At 31.5% G+C, this 18,343-nt stretch overlaps 2 protein-coding genes across 2 annotated transcripts in view; both read right to left on the reverse strand.

Moving 5' to 3' along the window:
• The window catches only part of LOC123668355 (laminin subunit alpha), a 41,486-nt gene extending 34,191 nt beyond the window's left edge, over positions 1 to 7,295 (reverse strand). The window contains exons 1-2 of the mRNA XM_045602093.1: positions 7,078 to 7,295; positions 1,685 to 1,831 (exon numbers count right to left, since the gene is read on the reverse strand). Coding sequence (XP_045458049.1) covers positions 1,685 to 1,831; positions 7,078 to 7,272 — 342 coding nt within the window. The 5' untranslated portion in view covers positions 7,273 to 7,295. The remainder of the gene's footprint in view (positions 1 to 1,684; positions 1,832 to 7,077) is intronic.
• Positions 7,296 to 10,545: 3,250 nt separating this feature from the next.
• On the reverse strand, positions 10,546 to 16,436 carry LOC123668803 (transmembrane channel-like protein). The gene is made up of 13 exons (XM_045602496.1): positions 16,355 to 16,436; positions 15,671 to 15,842; positions 15,453 to 15,591; positions 15,179 to 15,283; positions 14,882 to 15,070; positions 14,512 to 14,744; positions 14,145 to 14,336; positions 13,784 to 14,032; positions 12,898 to 13,706; positions 12,374 to 12,543; positions 11,698 to 12,294; positions 11,400 to 11,613; positions 10,546 to 11,327 (listed from the first exon to the last, which is right to left on the reverse strand). Exons 1-13 carry the CDS (start codon positions 16,434 to 16,436, stop codon positions 10,615 to 10,617), a joined length of 3,864 nt encoding a protein of 1,287 aa, XP_045458452.1. The 3' UTR covers positions 10,546 to 10,614.
• Between the last annotated feature and the right edge of the window lie 1,907 nt (positions 16,437 to 18,343).

Genomic DNA, 18,343 nt, shown 5'->3' on the forward strand with positions numbered 1-18,343 from the left:
TCTATAATGCCTACTATTATTTCGGCCCATTTATTTAAGCTACTGGCGTCATGACCTCGCCCTTTCGTCATAGTTCCACGAATAATTTTTATTATCTGCGCCTGCTATCAACACCCACTCTGTCCTGTGGCCTGTGGATATCATTTGGCGACAAGCCTGGAGGTTTGACATACTATCTTAAACGGATTGGTACTTCTAATTTTTATATTACAATATTATATATATATATATATATATATATTTATATCGTCTTATATTATTTATCGTTCTTATTTTGTGTTTTTTATTATTTTGAATAGTTTTTATTTTTATTGTAGTTTTATGTTATTTGCTGTTTTTATTCGATATTTTTCATTGTTTGAATAGTATTATTGACCTCTATATTGGGTAGTAATTTCTGTTTTCTCTGTAATTTTCGTCACAAGTTATGTGATTTTTAAAACAATGAAGTTATCTTTATTCAGATTTTAAGCAATTTTGTGAGACATACGAATCTCAAAATCGCGTAACTCGCAATGCAAATAAATAATTATAATACACATATTAATAAAAAAAAATCATACTTTTTTTGAAGTACAACAATATAAAACGTTCATTGGAAACCAAATTTAACTATTTAAATTTATTATTATTAAGCACACACATTTACCGTTGATCACATTTTTTATATTCGCAAAATGTTATCATAGCAATAACAAGTAGTCTTGCACAGTTAGTTATATTCAAGAGCAACTTACATTTCGCTGAGCTGTCACTATATCATTTTACATAATTAGTGTTACGTAGTATATAATAAATTTTTACAATTTATAATTTGTGACGAAAATATTCACAACCTTTTGCCAAATGAAAAATTATATTGTTCAAAAATGTTAACAACCTTCTTGCATATGTATAATCTTATAATAGATTCTAACGTGCAATATGATATGAAAATATTTTATTAGTTAAGTTCACATATATCTAAAAATTTTAATATATAATTATACAATATGGGTAACTTATAAAAATTGCAAAGCAACATACAAATTCGCATCGCACTAAAATCTGAATAAAGATCAATCTGTGACATGATCGCTTACTTTAAAGTATATCTAAAATTATTTTATGTCCTCTTGCGTGTTTCCAGTAAGGTGCAGGTCGTTGCACTTTCGGTAACATAATAGTACTATTTCGGGAACTAGGATATCGAGTCCCAGCTAGACGCAAAATGTGGACTGAGAATTCAAAGCTAACGTCATGATTGAGTTTAGTTACGCTTGATATTGGTCGTCATTAATTTGCGTTTGCTTTTATTTAAAATAATTATATAACTTTCCAACTTGAGTGTTTTAATTTTTTTATAAAAATAAATTATTTTTTATATTGACTATACTTTTTGATTTATTTCAGTAAACGATGTTATTGTTTTGATTGTTTTGCTATTAGTTGCAGTTGAAAATCTGTTATGATTTACATCGATCATTGATATCGTTATTTTAATAGTTTTTAAATTTAGAAATCTTTAATAAATATTATGTGTCAATTTATCGAAAGTATATATTTTTTTGTGAAAATAAAACTTCTTTTATTAAGAAACTTTATTTGTTAATATTAAGATTTCAATAAGTTTTCAAGTTCCTGAAAAATTTTACTATTGACAAAAAAAAAAACTTTGTAAACTAGGATAAATAAGTATGGCTACCTGTCCAAGATCGATGGTTAAGTTGATTTCATTGTACTTCATGCCCCTGGACAAAGGCGGGCTCTGCCACCACGTTTCCATTCCATCTACGGCAAATTCTGGCGGATGCTTCTTTGCTTCGTTTGTACTATCACAAAAATCGCAGACCTGTGACAAAAGTGTTTTAAGAATCATTAAGATATTCATTACGTCAAGATACAAGTTATTGATAAACATACTTCTAGGAAACTAATATAATTCTTTATCAACCAACAAAATATCAATTACGGACGGCTGATAGTTTACTAACAACGTTTATTAATGTTATCATGTGAAATTTATTCATTTATTAGCTGCATTACTGCCTGCATCTCCGCTCGCGTAAAAACTAATATCCAGAATTTTCGCAAGAGCTAGATTACTTATTAATCAGTAGTCTAAAAATAAAATTTTATGCGTCTTAAATCACCTCAAAATTCATGGATTATCCGCACAAATTTCCACAAATATTGTAATACATATTTAATTATGTCTAATCTGTAGTCCGAAAATAAAATTTATTTTCCTAGCAAAATAACGGAGTTCCATATAAATTTTTAAGTCCTATTTCACTCCTTCAAATTTAAAGGTAGATTTTTCAAAATCCGTACTTAGCGGACGTTTAGTAACTTTAACTAAATTAAATGATGAGTGAATGACCTCTAGATTTTTATATATAGATTAGTGGAGCCGGCAGACGTATTTCTACTCAGAATAACATCTTCACATTAATGTGACATACAGAAAGCAGTGCCACCTACCGGGTCCAATCGCGTCATCAAACCATCCATGAACCAATTGAAATTTACACACAAAATCTCAATCAAATCTGCTTAGGAGAAGTTAGGTGACAAACACGTACAGAAGAATTATGTATATTAAGTATTAGTGAATCCTATGTTAAGTTGTTATATCTGAAATACCATTTATATGTTCCCATTTCATTAAAAGATTATGATTACATATTATGCCTTATATGATCTGTAACAGCGGATGCGATGTGTTGATGTAACTTTAATGGTTTTACCGGCGGTTGCTAAAGTGGAGGCCTTGCATTATTTTATTTACCCATGTAATTGCAGATCCAATCCAGTCCTAACGGGGCTCAACTCACCATCGTAGTTCATTCTGGGCAGGTAAAAAATACAGATCATATGATTTTTTTGGAAATCTACATTAGGCATTCCCTCGGGATCCCGCCCCTACAAAACACGGATCTGAGGATCTCGAATGGTTAAAAATTACCACTTTATCTTTCGGGTAATATGTTAAGAAATAAAAAATAGAAAGGGTCATTATAGTTGGAGACAACGAGGAGCATGAAAGCGACGTTTTGGAACACGCATATATAGTTGGAAAATCTACAACTAACACAGGTACTGGTATAACAAGTAGAAGTAGTAGTAACAAGAGAAAGAAATATGATTAGATTAGATTCTCCATCTAGTTATCGTCAAGAATGAGATGAATCTTAAACAAAAGCAAGGTCGCCTTGAAATTGGTACTACCAACTTAATTTCTCTAACAATAGGCAAGTGAAGCCTTTGTGGACATTCGATCCACAATGCATCCGCATGCAACGATGAATGTGCACAACTGGCTGACGCGTTAAAGGTCGCAGGTTCAATCTTCGCATAAAACAAATTCTTGTTCGGGCCATACAAGTGTTTGTCGTGGTCTGTGCATTTGTAGTTGTGTACTGTGTGTGTTTCCAGAACCCCATCACTGGACCCACATTCTACTAGGTGTATCCGTTGAGTGTGAAGCGTTTGTTATTTAATTACACGTACTTATTTTATTGACATTTTTAAACTAATGAAAACAATAAAAAAAAAGTTAATTTTATACTTTCCAGAAACAGTAGTAAGGCTATATCCTAATCCAAGCAATTTTAATTATTTTTAGTACCCATTAAGTTAAACCACTCTTAAACTACAACCGCATTATTTATGCAGAACGTGAATTAATATTCAATGGAACTCGTAACAGCAAAGGCTCATTTAAAACACCCAATAAATCCGCCCATTCATAAACATTTTTTTAGATCTGCAAAACGAAGAGCTTGTACCGACAAAAAACACATTCATTTTTGGAATCCATTGTGCACAATCCATGTGAAACAAAAGAACGCTCTGGAGTCGGGATGCGCATGCGCATTTGGCTACCACATGTCCATAAAAACTACTCGAAGCGAGCCGAAGCTTGTCGAACTTGTGCGAGATGTAGTCAAATGGTTCTAAATTACAACAGCTTTAAAGAATAATTTGTCGTTGCGAGAACGTAAGATCACGTGACTTCATTCATTTGATTATTTCTTTGCATATCCAGGAAATGAAAGAGTTGTGAATGAATTGAGGGATAAAAGACTATCGTCATATTTTTATTCTAAAATATTTTCACGTGAAACGAACTTTATATTATTAAATATGAGACTCTAATATCACATAACTTTCTGATATAGCGCTTTATTAATTATAATTAATGTGATTTCCAGTCCAGGTGTTTGCGTATACTATTTTTTATTTTTATTTAAAGCAATTTGAGTCAAAAAAGACCAAACGTTGTATTTATTACAATCGGATTGGAAGTTGCATTAAGAGTATCGCTCGCAATACTGTTTTTTCATTTCTTTCTTTCAAAGCTTTTGTTGTTTATTGGATGCTTTTACTGCAAATTGCACAACAATTTTATAATGTACATGTCGTATGCTTTAGTACATATATATTACAATTGTTTTTGATTCAAAAGATTCAAAATTGTATGTTAATAAGCAACCAGTACTTTTTTAATATATATGTATGTACATGTACAATAGCGATTTGAGCTACGTAAATTCTAGTATAAAATACGTAGGTAAGTTATGTATGGATATAGAAGTATAGAATATACAGGCATAACGTAGTGGATACTGTGAAATAATGTAACGAAGATTTAATTATAAAGATAAAATAATTTATATTCGTTTATTTTCCTACACGTTTGCTTTATTAGGAATAGGGTCGGGTACTACAATAACACAAACTTTTGTTGTTCGTTTCTGGTCGTGATTGTAATATAAAATATTTTATTTGCAATGAAATAAACATCATAAGAATAACCTTTAGATCGTACATATTTCATACAGTCCAGTTTATCAACATCAAATCAAATCATCAACATATTTTAGCGAAACCTTGATATACTTTGGATTTAAAGGGAATACCTACATTTAATTTACTGGTTTGTACGTATAAAAAAGAAACCGCTAGATAGCACAATCTCCTTCGTTAAAAAAAAAAAAAAACATTTTGTGACTATGATACACGAAATCAAATTTTCTCTAAAGAAGTAACAGCAGCAGTGATTTTTCGAAATTGAATTTGAGCATGTTATAAATCTTTCTAACGACAAGACGAGCTCGCAATAAGTAAGGGAATAAATAAACACACTATTCGTCTTTCTTAACTTTAGTATAGAAAAAAAGTAGATTAATCAGAAAATTTGAACTAGATTAAAATAAACTGACGAAAAAAAAATAGGTATTGTATTCAACAGTTGCTCACTGCATTCGCGTGTTTTCGATGTTTTTTTAATGTAACAATAAAGTTGTAAAATATTTACAAAATACCGGATGTACGACAACGTATTTGATAAAACAAGACTAATGACCTACACGGTATGCTCAAAATAATCTCGTGACCTATGAACCTAGTATCGTCTAGTGGCGATGAATGAACCATATATTATTAATACAGAGTAAATATTTGTGCGTACCAAGCTGTTTAAAAACAAACTTTACAAGCTTTTTTCATTTTTTACATATTAAAAATATTAAATAATTTAATATGAAAGCTCATATTTGTTGTCTATACTAATATTACAAAAAGTGAAGTTTTGATTTTTTGTTTGTTTGCATTGAATTGGCCCCGAAAGTACTAAACTGATTTGAAAAATTCTTTCACTGTTAGGAAGCTACACTATTCGCGAGTAACATAGGTTATAATTATTAAATAAATGAGGGAAAAAAATATTTTGAAATTTTTGTTAAATACCCGTGCCAAGCCGGGGCGGGATGCTAGTATGCTAAAACTCATACAGTTACTCAATACTTAAACAAGCTTTGAGTCTGTGAAATAAAATTTCAATGACAGAATACTTAATTGCAGACATTTACGTAGTGTAACAAAACAGCTACACTATATAAGAGTTTTCCGAAAATTGCCAAGCATGCTTGCTCTTATTTTTTATTTTAAAACTCAGTTAATATGTTGTTACACAAATGTGGAAGAAATTATCGCAGGATGGTGAGCCAACAGGACACGCGATAAGCTATCATACCCTTTATTTATCTCACGGAAGGTAGTTAGACTACCAATGTGAAATGTCGGCTTTATTCAATGGGAACATATACGTTATTTTTAATTAAACAAAACATATTTGACATACTTATAAGAATAGCATTTAAAGTAGTGATGTCAAAGGTTAAATAAATAAAATGTTATTATAATTCAGTACATTTTTTTTTTTTTGAATCTGGCCCGCCTACACATTCAACATTTAATATATGGTTGTTTTAGAGGAACGGTACCTACGAATACTAAATTCGATACATTTGTTTTATTAAATAATTAAAGAAACATTTTTTTACGATTTAGAAACGGTGTCAAGTTTTTAGATGTACACTAGCTGACCCCGCAAACGTTTCTTTGCCATATATGTTATTAACCCGCTTAACCCCCCCCCCCCCCTTATAACTTAGGGGTATGAAAAATTGATGTTGGCCGATTCTCAGACCTACACGATATGCCCACAAAATTTTATTAAAATCGGTCGAGCCGTTTCGGAGGAATTCAATGTTTAACACCATGACACGAGAATTTTATATATTAGATTAGTATATCTTCATATATAAACTTTTATATAAAACTTCATTTGTTTTTGTTTAGTAACGCTACATCCTGTAAGATCACACTGCTGGGCATAGCCCTCTTACCCTATGTAGGAGAAGGATAACAGCTTAATCTACCACGCTGCCCCAGTGGATTGGCGGATATATTCCCTACTATGAGTAACGATCTCTATCAGGTGAACATGATTACAACCGGGACCGACCGGCTTAACGTGCTCTAAGAGCTACAGCGGGGAGACCCACAAGGACAGACATCTAAACAGAGAAGAAAGTTTTATTTAGGTTTAACAAGGTTTGTTTAGTAAGCAACACAAAATTTCTTATTGTTTTCATTAAAATACTAGAGATTTTGTTGTGTTTTTTGACATAAACTACCAGACTCTACCTGTTAATAAGTAACTAAAAATTAAAATGTATATTAAACTGACTAAGATATTTCATAATATTGAAATTTCTAAAACAAATTAAGTTAAAAAAAGAAAATTACCTGTCCTTGGATGACACGTTCATCGTGATCAGCATTAGCGCCAACTAATTTGCAGTACAATTCAGGCCCTTCATCACCACATGTTGCGGTTGCAGTTATCTTCTTACCGAGCGCCAAGTTAAAGTATGGGGGTGTCAATATTTCTGCGCACGCGACGCTTATATACAATAAAAGAAGCGCGACAATACGCGCCATGTTGCGCGCGCGCCGTTCCGTCACAGAATGAAGTTGAATCCGAGATAGCATGTAGTGGCGGCGGCTTCGGGTAGAGATAATTTTTTTAACAAAATTCGAAGATACACGCGCTGGGCCGGATGATGGCGTGCCGCGACCTGTTTGTATGCGAATGCAGCTAATTCTTCATCAATATTGTTTTTTAGTTTCATTATTTTGCAAAACGAAAGTGAAGTGATTTTATCTTGTGAATTTAGCATGGTCTAATTTATGTAAAAATGTCTTTATTAATTTGCGCGATGGTATAAAACATAATTATAGCATAATATGCAAAAAATACTGATTAATTGTAACATAAACTGAATTATGGGTGGGTTGTGTAATTTATTACCACAGTTACAATATCTTTGACTGCACACACATACGTGATAGCGAGCATATAAAGAAATTGCCCGACTAAAGGGGGTTATCGATGCGTGTGGGCTTATTACACAACCATCTTCAAATTCATTAAGCAATGATTCTAGTTTAACAAAGCGCTTTGAAGCAAAACTTTTTCCTTTCATTGGTTTGAATGTTCTACAGCCTCGTTCAGTATATTCGGTTCCTACGTCTAAAAATCTTTTAAAACATCCACCTCTAAACCAAGGTCCATAATATGTGTTTCTTATTTGTTTCCTTTCTGAGTTGTTAATACATTTTATTTTAAAGTGATTTCTTTGGCTTCTAAGCTTATGGTCACTGCTTGTAAATATGTTATAACAGTAGGGCATTGGAATTTTTGTTTCATTAAGACCACACCTATAACACCGGGATTTGACCGATTGTCTTTTTATAGTTTGTCTTATGAAAGTAGTATTTAATTCATTGTTTGTAACGTTTAACGATTTATATGGAACGTATTTTGTCTCTGAAGATATTGACATAATTGACGTTCTTATAGACTTATACTTGTTTTCATTTCCGACAAAATAGGCTTTTGTTTTAAGATTTTTATGTTTTACAGTTGTCAAATTTACAAAATAATTATTTGCAGCGTTTTCCTGTGTTCGTGTTGGTAAAAAAATATTTTCGATGCTAACATTTATAGCTATTACTTTCGCTGTAAAAGTTATGGATTTTTTTATAATTCTTGAAACCTGGTGTCTTCTTTTCTAACTAAGCAATTGTTAAGATATAATAAATATGTATAATAATAAAATTCTTGTAGTTACTAAATTTATATTAATAATATTTTAACGTACCTGTTGATTCCGGTAAAGTTTTTCTAGTAAAATATGTGGCCCATGTTTTTCTTCGTTTAATAGTTGTGACTGTAGCAGGTAAAGATAAATGTATAGTAGGTCTGTATGCAAGTACGTGAGATGAAGGAGAAGCAGACCATAGATTATTCCTTTCATTATCACTAATAAGTTCATCATTTTGGTCGTAACTTTTGAACTCCTTTTTTTTTAAACCATCGGTAACATTAAAGTTGACATTTTTTTCGTCAAATTTTTTGTATTTTTTTTCTGAATGTGCATCAAATGTTCGGTAGTAAATGCTTGTAAATTCAAAATCATACAAGTCATCTGTTAATGTGTAAACGTTGTTTTGTTGTTGTACGTATTCGTAACGGTTTTTTAACCTAGACAACAAAGAACATAACCCATTTGGAATAAAAATTATAAAAATAAAGTATAATCGGTGGTACCTCCAACTTTTGTCAATAGTTTTCATTTTCATGTGACTTGAATATAATAATGTCAAATATTTTTGATACATTAAAAATACAAAGATAAGGTTTTAGTTTTAGTATATTTGCTCAAAATAAGTTTTAAAAGATTTTGTAATCAATCAAATAATTTGTCTAACTTTGTGCTTAAAATTTAAAAACACGTGACTTTGTGTGGCACATTTCTCAAGCAGACTTGTTATATGGAAAATTATTTGACAAGAAGATGATTGTGAATCTGATTTTAGAGTACGAAATAAACTGATTATGATTCTTCAAAACTGATGTTGTTTAAAAACGCAAAATCATCTCATACTCTTATCATCTATATTTGTAATAAAACTATAGATCCAACATTGTACATTGTAGCTACTTTGAAATTTTTAGCACGAATTAGTGTGAGGGATTGACTGAAGTTGAATATATATTAATTGCAAAAATTTCTGTTTGAATTTAAATGTAAATGGGCACAATTTGAGTTCACACTTCAAGGCCTATCTAGTGCTATCTTTTATCTAGTTAGATAATTTTTATGCTGAAATTTGAAGATTTCCTGGAGAGAGGAGATGAAAGTCTAAATGCGTATGTAGCTATATTCAGATTTTTTATTGTTGATTGTATAAGATTAGACACTTCAAAAACTACATCAACACATGTGGGGATGTTTACATTAAGTATATTTTAAAAAGTTTAGTCAACTAATAAGAAAAATAATATCGTAACATTCATTTGCAAGCACGATATTTGCAAGCACCTACGCGTAAAAATCTCATCATCATCATCATCATCATCATTTCAGCCTATCACAGTCCACTGCTGGACATAGGCCTCCACAAGTTCACGCCAAAAATGGTGTGAACTCATGTGTGTTACCAATAGTCACCACGCTGGGCAGGCGGGTTGGTGACCGCAGGGCTGACTTTGTCGCTCCGAAGAGGTTGCTGCCCGTCTTTGGCCTACGTGTATTTCAAAGCCAGCAGTTGGATGGTTATCCCGCCATCAGTCTGCTTTTTAAGTTCTAAGGTGGTAGTGGAACTGTGTTATCTCTTAGTCGCCTCTTACGACACCTACGGGAAGAGAGAGGGTGGCTATATTCTTCATTGCCGTAACCACACAGCAAAAATCTAATGATGCTTAAAATTGAATACATAAAAAAATTATTACATAAAGCAACACGATTTAGAAATATAATATAGTATTGTAATTCAATTTATCATTAGTTCATATACTTATTATCTTCTTAAGCCGCACTATGCCTGGTAATTATTATTTATTTGTGTTGTTGAATCCCACGACACAGGTATTGCCAAGTGTGGGAATCACTGTTCTTTCTATGTAATATGTATCTTTACAGTTAAATAAACTATTTTGATGTTTTTTGATATGTTTAATAATAAAAGTAGAGGATAACCAAATATGTCATCATATATGTCGTTACTAAAAAACAAACATTTTTTTTTTTAATATTTCAATGATTTTCATGTTATAAGGATTTAAACTACATGCAGAGTACCTACATGTAATCTGTTGATTAAATTCTAACAAAAAGTATACCCTTTTTAAGTAAATGAAAAATCAAGTTATTGTTTTTCTTATATTTATTAACTCAATTTAAAAAGTCTCAATTTTAAAAGTTCTCAGATAGTAATTTACAGTGAGTATTGGTACTTATGCCCCGTGTCTTCACATTCCTTAGGACTTTTGTTTTCATTTATACTGTCAACACTGCTTTGTCGTTGAAGAGATTTTAAATCTGAGCAGTTTCTGTTTCTTTTTAAGTTGCTTTTTGGATTTTTATTTGTAACACTTTCTGCTACTTTTTCGTTATTTTTTTCATTTTGGTTTTCATTAATTATTTTTTGTTCGTTATTAATTGTTTGTAGTATTTCATCATCGCTCTCTGTTGTACTAATGGTTATAACTGGTATTACTGATCCGATTGAGTCAGTTTGTTTAGATAGATTACTTGATTCCGAACTCTGTTTCTTTTGAATACAGTGGTCATTTGATTTTTTTTTCTTAAGTACACATTTATCACTCGCAATATTGTCTTTTACGTCATTTATGTCAGGACTTCTTTTCATTATTTTTTCAGGTATACAATTTTTGGCCATGATCTCACTTATCGGCTTACTTTCGGTACTAACTTCTGTTTTGAATTCGACATTAGGTTTTTTCTTTACTTCGACATTTTTATTAAAAGTAATATCTTTTATTTTTAAAACTTCTTTTGGTAAGGTTTCATGAAAGTCCGTATCTGTTTCTTCATCAATATTATGTGAACTAGGGTGGCCGTCTGATACAGGTTCACCATTTGACTTCCGGTCTATTGCTAATCCAACAATTCTTGCAAAAATTCCACCTGTTAATCAAAAACAAATATGCTATTATCTATTTTGCTGTATATTAATTTAATGACAAAAATTATAATTACCTTTCTTCTTGATTGTTTTGTTTTCAATAGTGTCATTAATCGTGGTTTTTCGATCATCAGATTCTATAGATTTTGTTAATGGAAGATACGGCAAGGCTTTCTTCCACCTTGTAAATGGTGTATTTTCGATAGATGATGATCCAGCACGCCTACGTGTATCAGCTAATTGAAACATTTTCCTTCGTTCTTCTGTACGCTCTCTTCTTAACTGAATCTAAAAAAATACCCAGCGTTTAAGTAAAAAGTATTACATAAATTATTTTTAATTCTAATCTAAATTTATAAATACAATTCTTACCTTTAAATCATTATTAGCTTCTCTTAGAGAATTCGTTAGTGAAGTTAAATAATATATTATGAGTATTAACAAAACAAGTAAAGGTATTACAATAGCCGGTGAAGCTATATACTCTAAAGCAAAATTAAGACTTTGTGGTAAGACTTCATACATTTTGTTTGTTAATATTTTGTAAATTTTTTCATATTCAGAAAATGGACCACAATGCCATGACGGTGTTACCCATACAATTGTGTATCCAACCGGCAAGACGCATAGAAATAACATTGTCAATAAAAGCGCCAGATAAAAGTTGTTGCTTTTAGATACCCTAAAAACCACTTCATGAGGTACATTGCAAGTCATTACAGCCCACGATCGAAGGTACATCATTATCATCAATTTGAAAATATTTAAAACTACAAGACCGGGTGAAAAAAACATTCCCATCCAAACCATTCCTTGGTTGTTAATTAGATGTAAAATATTTTCTGCAATTTTAAAATCACCATATTCAGGAAATTTCTTTTCTAAATCCCAACACCAGCATTTATTCATGTATCTTACAAATAAAGCCCGAAAAAAATCCAAAAAAAGTGTTCCTAGTAACACAAAAACCTGAAAAATAAACCTTAGTAGTTAGTAAGGTAATAAAAGTTAGTAGTAATTTATGACAAGTGTAATCTGTAATACTAACTAAATCCATCATAGTCAGTTTAACTAATTCTTGGCCAAACATAGTTTCCCAGCATAACTTTAGTAGTTTCTTCTTGGTACCAATAGTCAAGTTGTACATTTTTCTATGACATTTGTCAAAATATACTGTATCAATCATTGTAAAGTTGGTGTTATTCTTTTTCAAATCTTCTAGATTGAGATTTTGTATAGTGTTACATACAGTAACGTAACACTTTATATCAATAATTGTACAATTAGACATATAAAATATTTGGGTGATATTTTTGTCACCACAATTTATTGAACAGTTAAACGACAAATCTGGACAAATGGTTAGATTTTTTGAAGTGCTTGATATGGATGTTGAGGTAGAAACATATATTTTGTCATTAGTAAAACTCATTTCGCTTGTAGAATCAAAAAAAGCTATCTCATTTGTTAAGGTATTGTCTGAATTTTGGAATGGTGTTCTTTGTTGTATTGTTTCAGTTATATCATAAGAATCTGTGAAAATACTACTACTACTGCTACTACTACTACTACCTATATTAGTGTTAGTAGTATCTGCATTTGTATAAGTGTCTTGATATAAATCAGTATTTGTAGCTGTAAAAGTCACTTCTGTATCTAGCGTGCTATGAATCAAAAATACTTGTGGTTCTGTTGTTTGCGTACTATAAAAACTTTCTGTAATAGGTGGTAATATATTATTAGTCTCTGAATTAATGTTAGGTTCAGAATAAGTAGAATCTAATGTAGAAACACTAGATTTATAATCATGTTCTGTTTCTGTTATTAAAGTTGTATCAGTTGAGTGATATAAGTCGTCACTAAAATCATATGATTCCGTATCTTCTGTTTCCAAAGTATCATTATAATCTTCTGATTGTGTCAATTTACTTAAATTATGAATTCTTTCAATTTCTTTTAAAAGAGATATTTTTTCCTCAGCGTATGAATTATTATTGTTATTTTGTGTAAGATTTTCAGCAATTTCGATATAGCGCAGGTTTCTTTTTTTAATCATTGTTTTATTTTTGACATTCTCAGTCACGATGCCAACATTACTTAAAGCATAATCAAAACTTTGATTTTTATTGTTTACTCTTGAATTTTCTTTATCGGGTTTTTGTACATTTAACATGTCACATGGCAAACACGGTACTGCTGTCTCAAAACATGCTTTATATAGGCCCAAAAGTTCACTATTATTATATGTATTCTCGGTGACAATTGTTACATTCATATGTAATTTGGGCTGTAGTCTATCTAGCTCGTTACTCATCCCTTCAATTTTTCTAAATAGAGCAAATATTAGAGAATACAGATTCAAAAGATTTAGTACCATGATTCTAAAAAACCAAGACAAAAAAAAAATAGTCAATAATATTAACATCTTTGGATATTGTTTGTTTATATAATAAAATACCTTGCCAGTTGTAATCTCAGCTGCTTTCTAGGATGATAATGCTCAAAAAAGCCAAGGAGTTCGAACAATACCGGGAACATAATTGATATCACGGTAACTACTATAGTCGTCTCGTTTTCACGCCACCAGCTTCTAACTTTAAGATTGTCATCGGAGCGAGAAACAACGGTTACTACTGCATAGGCTGACATAGCAAGAAGAATAATAACGCAGATATTTACTAAAGTACGTGAAGAAATTATGCGCCAACTGAAAGTTTTTAGTTTAAATTAAAAAGAAAATCAACACAAGTCTATTGTATGCTTACGCAAGTTTGCCTACGCAAATTGCATACGCAAAGTTAATAACAGTACAAACACACTTCCTCAAGTTTTTCTTCTTTTCTGCTTCTTCTAGTAGTGCTTCTTTAAATCCCAAAATTACGGAAGCAATTCTGTTGTGTGCGGTCTCTGTATTTCCAATCATGAAATCCCATCCTGTGAAGAGTTTCCAAGAAAATATACATTCATCTTCTTTTTCTGATAGTTTAGACATGCGTGAATTTTCTGCCATTCTGAAAATTACTGACTTTTATTATTTTTCTAGGTTGCAAAAAATGATAGCGTAAAAATTATCATTTCAATAATAATTAAAAACTAGACTATTCAAAAAGAAAAATAAAAAGGTACATATCTATAAAGACGATTTACTGACGTCGGGAGTTGTCATAAAATCTAAATATAACTTACTTTCTTAGTGTTGCTACAAAGCTGTAAATATATACGGCTAAGCCTGTAAGGAAATAGGCCAAAGGCATTCTGTACTCCGGCCGTTCGACGTTGCTATAGTAACCATAAAATATCGGCGATTGTTTTAGGACTCCTTCAAACTCCCAAAGTGTTAAAAGGTTAGTAGCATTTAGGGATTCATCATCCATTATGGCTTTTCTTTCTCCATCTTCTGCGGGATTTGCTGTCAGATACTTAAAAAGTAAATAAATTTATAAAATCTAGTTTAAGTATTTTCTTGCATGCAATTTTAATATTTTAACGCAAAATTTAGTATTTAAAATGACTTATAATAAGTATACTTCATTAAATAAAATATTAAAATGTATACCTCTGGTATTATCACAAAAACGAGTAATATAAACCCAATAACTAGATTGACCCAAAAGAGCCATCTCAAGAAGGTAAAGTAAGATGCCACGACAGATCCGAAGTGTGATTCAATTTCTTTAATTCGTAATTCCCAGGGTATAAAAAGATTTGAAGTATTTGCCGCTTCACGTTTCAATTGCTGCCATTTCTTAAAAATTAATTTTATTTACAAAAATTATAAATAATCGTACGATTTTAGCGATAGTATAGTTTAAAATTTAGTTTTTTTTTGTTTTTCTAAAGTTGTCGAACTTACTGTAGCCAATAAGATATTAAACCTTGCATAAATATCCCTTGTACTTTTAGACTGTGCCAATCGTTCTTGCAACTGTCCTTCATGGCGCTTAATGTAGCCCTTAGCCTGTAAGATTTTTTTATAAGTTTTTTTTATAACGTAATAATATTACGTAATAAATCGAATAATAAATGTGCTACCGGCTTCTTTATAATAGTGCGTTTAAAAATTATGCCTGCTGTATTTTTGTAGTATTATTTTTGCATAAAATTTTAATTTTATATAAAATAAAAACCTGCTGCACGATTTTTAATTTTCTTCTCATTCCTAATGGCTGTTGTTTCACAGATCCAAGAACTTCTTTATGCAAGTGAATATTTTCGAATATTTGTTCTTGTGTTACGATCGGCTGATCCTCAATAGATATAGCGGTACTGTAAAAATAATAGATTCTATTTGAAATAATGTAAACATAAACTTGATCACCACAAACAATACCTAAAATTGACTCACTCGCCAGAACTTGTAGTGAATACCGAAGAACGCCGTCTTGAACGAGATTCATCCGTAAGGAAAGGTGATGATGAGCGCCGTGCTCGTCCCTTGCGAGACCGCCTTACACTTGCTCTACGTTGACGAAGAACTGCACTGAGACTTGCAGAATAATCTTCATCTTCCGACCCATCTATGTATTTTATTTAGAAAAATGACTTTATGTATATAAAGACAAATAATAGCTTATGTGCTTAATTCGCAAATTCAAGAAGTATAATCAATCGCGTTGCAATCAACGAGTGTCCCAAACATGGAGGGTAATGTAAATGTACGCGAAGCTTGTATAATCTTTAAATGGGTCACTATGAAAATATTATTGATAAAATTATCACATGATTTAGGTGATAGCTAGTTTTGCTCACAAAAAATTTAAAAAAAAATTACCAAAATATTTAAAGGAAGATACGCTTTGTGATATATGGATGTGTTTACGATATGGATATGTTTTACGGGCTGGGGCTCTTTAAAATGTTATGAGTTTTATCTTCATTACATTAGGTAAAATAAGTAAAAAATTAAGTAACAATGCATAATAACAGAACAATTAACTATCTTAAAATAAATTTAGCAGTGGTTTTTACACCTATGTTACTTTATTACATTTTTTTTTCAAACATTATTACGCTTTAAGACTAAGCGTACCTCCCGTGGACGGCGAAAATTTCACTTCGTTGTTGGTTGTTTCTGATGGCAGATGGAAGAGGTTGACTCCGGAGGAAGTCATACTACCGGGGTCTGCCCACGTAACTGACAAACGATCTACGGACGGCTGCGGCGAAGACAATGGTCGGTCATATGAACCCTGTGTGAAACATTAAAAAAAAATTAAACATGGTTATAATTAAGTTAATAAAATTGAGTGGTCATATTGGACTAATTGAAAATTTCACATTTATCCTGCTTCTATCACTGTCACATAACTTACTGTTTTTCTTTTAAAATTTGAATAATTAAAAAAAAACTATGTTTTATCAAGTGAAAGTTTTACCCAAGCTACGGACAAGCACGTTCGCGGTAAGAGGCTAACAATCGAACTGTTCTGTATCGAGTGTAGTTAGAAGGAACAAGGGTCGCGTGACAATTAATTAGACGATTTATGGCAAAGTTCAGTTGTTTTGCGTAGTATCAGAGCCGGATTTAGCAAAAAAAGCAAGGCTGAAAACGGGGGGCAAAACATGTAAGTTTGATAGTCTATATATATTTACTTAAAATAATTCTTTTTATATATATTGCTGCTTTTGAGCAATGTTCATACTAGCAGTTGCCCGCGGCTTCGGTCGCGTAAAAATTTATTATGTTTACTAAGAGTAAAGCTAAGTAGGGCTAAAGTTTTATATAATCATTATATTACAACAGCTAATTTGTTCTAATATAAAGATTTTAGATCTCTTTGTATACCACATTTACAGTCTACCTTTCATGCACTAGAACTACCAGGCTGCATCTTCGCAGGGCTCACACTCGATCACGCTTCAGGAACAGTCGTCCAATATTCAAATTACAGAATTGACTGACTCTCATACAAATTTCTCTTATCTTATCCGTTTAAAGGTAATTAATTCTATTTAAACTTTCAACCTTAAAAGTATAATTTTATAGTCTCCATTTGTGGATCATAACAGGTTACATTCACCATTGTTCACAAATGTTGAAATAGCTATTAATTCATTTTTAATCAGTGGTCCCAAAAAACAAAGTTTCATGCTTCTAATTTAAAATGGGATAGAGTTGTCGTGCAAATCTTCCTATTTTACCCCCTTAAGAGTATATTTCAAAATCTTTCTTAGTGGAAGTCTAGATCTATAAACTTGTAGTGGTTATAGCACAAAAAAATAAATAAAGTGGACCTGTTCTAAGTGGACGTGTTCAAATTAGAAATGATCTCATTGTCAAATTTTAATCTCACAGCACAAACACTGAAGGACTTTGTAAAAACTTGTGAGAGCTCTTAAGTCTCTTTAATACGACCCTAGTCATAAATTCGTTTTTATAGGACGTCTACTAACTACCTATTTACTATATATTTCTGCCGAATTTTAAGCTTATAGCACAAAAAAATGAATGTGTGTGTTTCATACAAATTTGTGCAAGCCCTTAGACCACCATATTCAGGACTGTCGCAAAATTTATTCTAGGTGGGCTAAAAATTATTAATTGTCTCCATATTTCTTGTTTGTGGCAAAAAAAAATTAGGAGTTACATATAAACTTACTCGAACCTTTAGAACACCTTAATCTGGTCCGGTCACAAAATTCGTTCTTAGTGGATGTTTATTTATTATAAACTACCTAAGTGATAATTTTCTAGTTTGTAGCACAAAGATTTAATGGCTTTTATAAAATCTTTCGAGAGCACTAAGATAGCTTAAAGCAGCTCTGTCGCAAAATTTGTCCATAGTAGACGTCTACTAACTATCAACTAGCCAAATATCAAGTTTGTAGTACATAAAAGTAAGATCACTAATAAAAAAATTAAGAGCATTTAAAAATTTAAGGTGGTCACCTTTACATGGCCCTGTCACATAATCCGTTCTTGATGGATGTGTATTTATCATCTTCATCATCATTATTTCAGCCTATCGCAGTCCTCTGCTGGACATAGGCCTCCACAAGTTCGCGCCAAAAATTGCGT

This window comes from Melitaea cinxia, chromosome Z (genome assembly GCF_905220565.1).
Source record: "Melitaea cinxia chromosome Z, ilMelCinx1.1, whole genome shotgun sequence".
NCBI classification, from domain to species: domain Eukaryota; kingdom Metazoa; phylum Arthropoda; class Insecta; order Lepidoptera; family Nymphalidae; genus Melitaea; species Melitaea cinxia.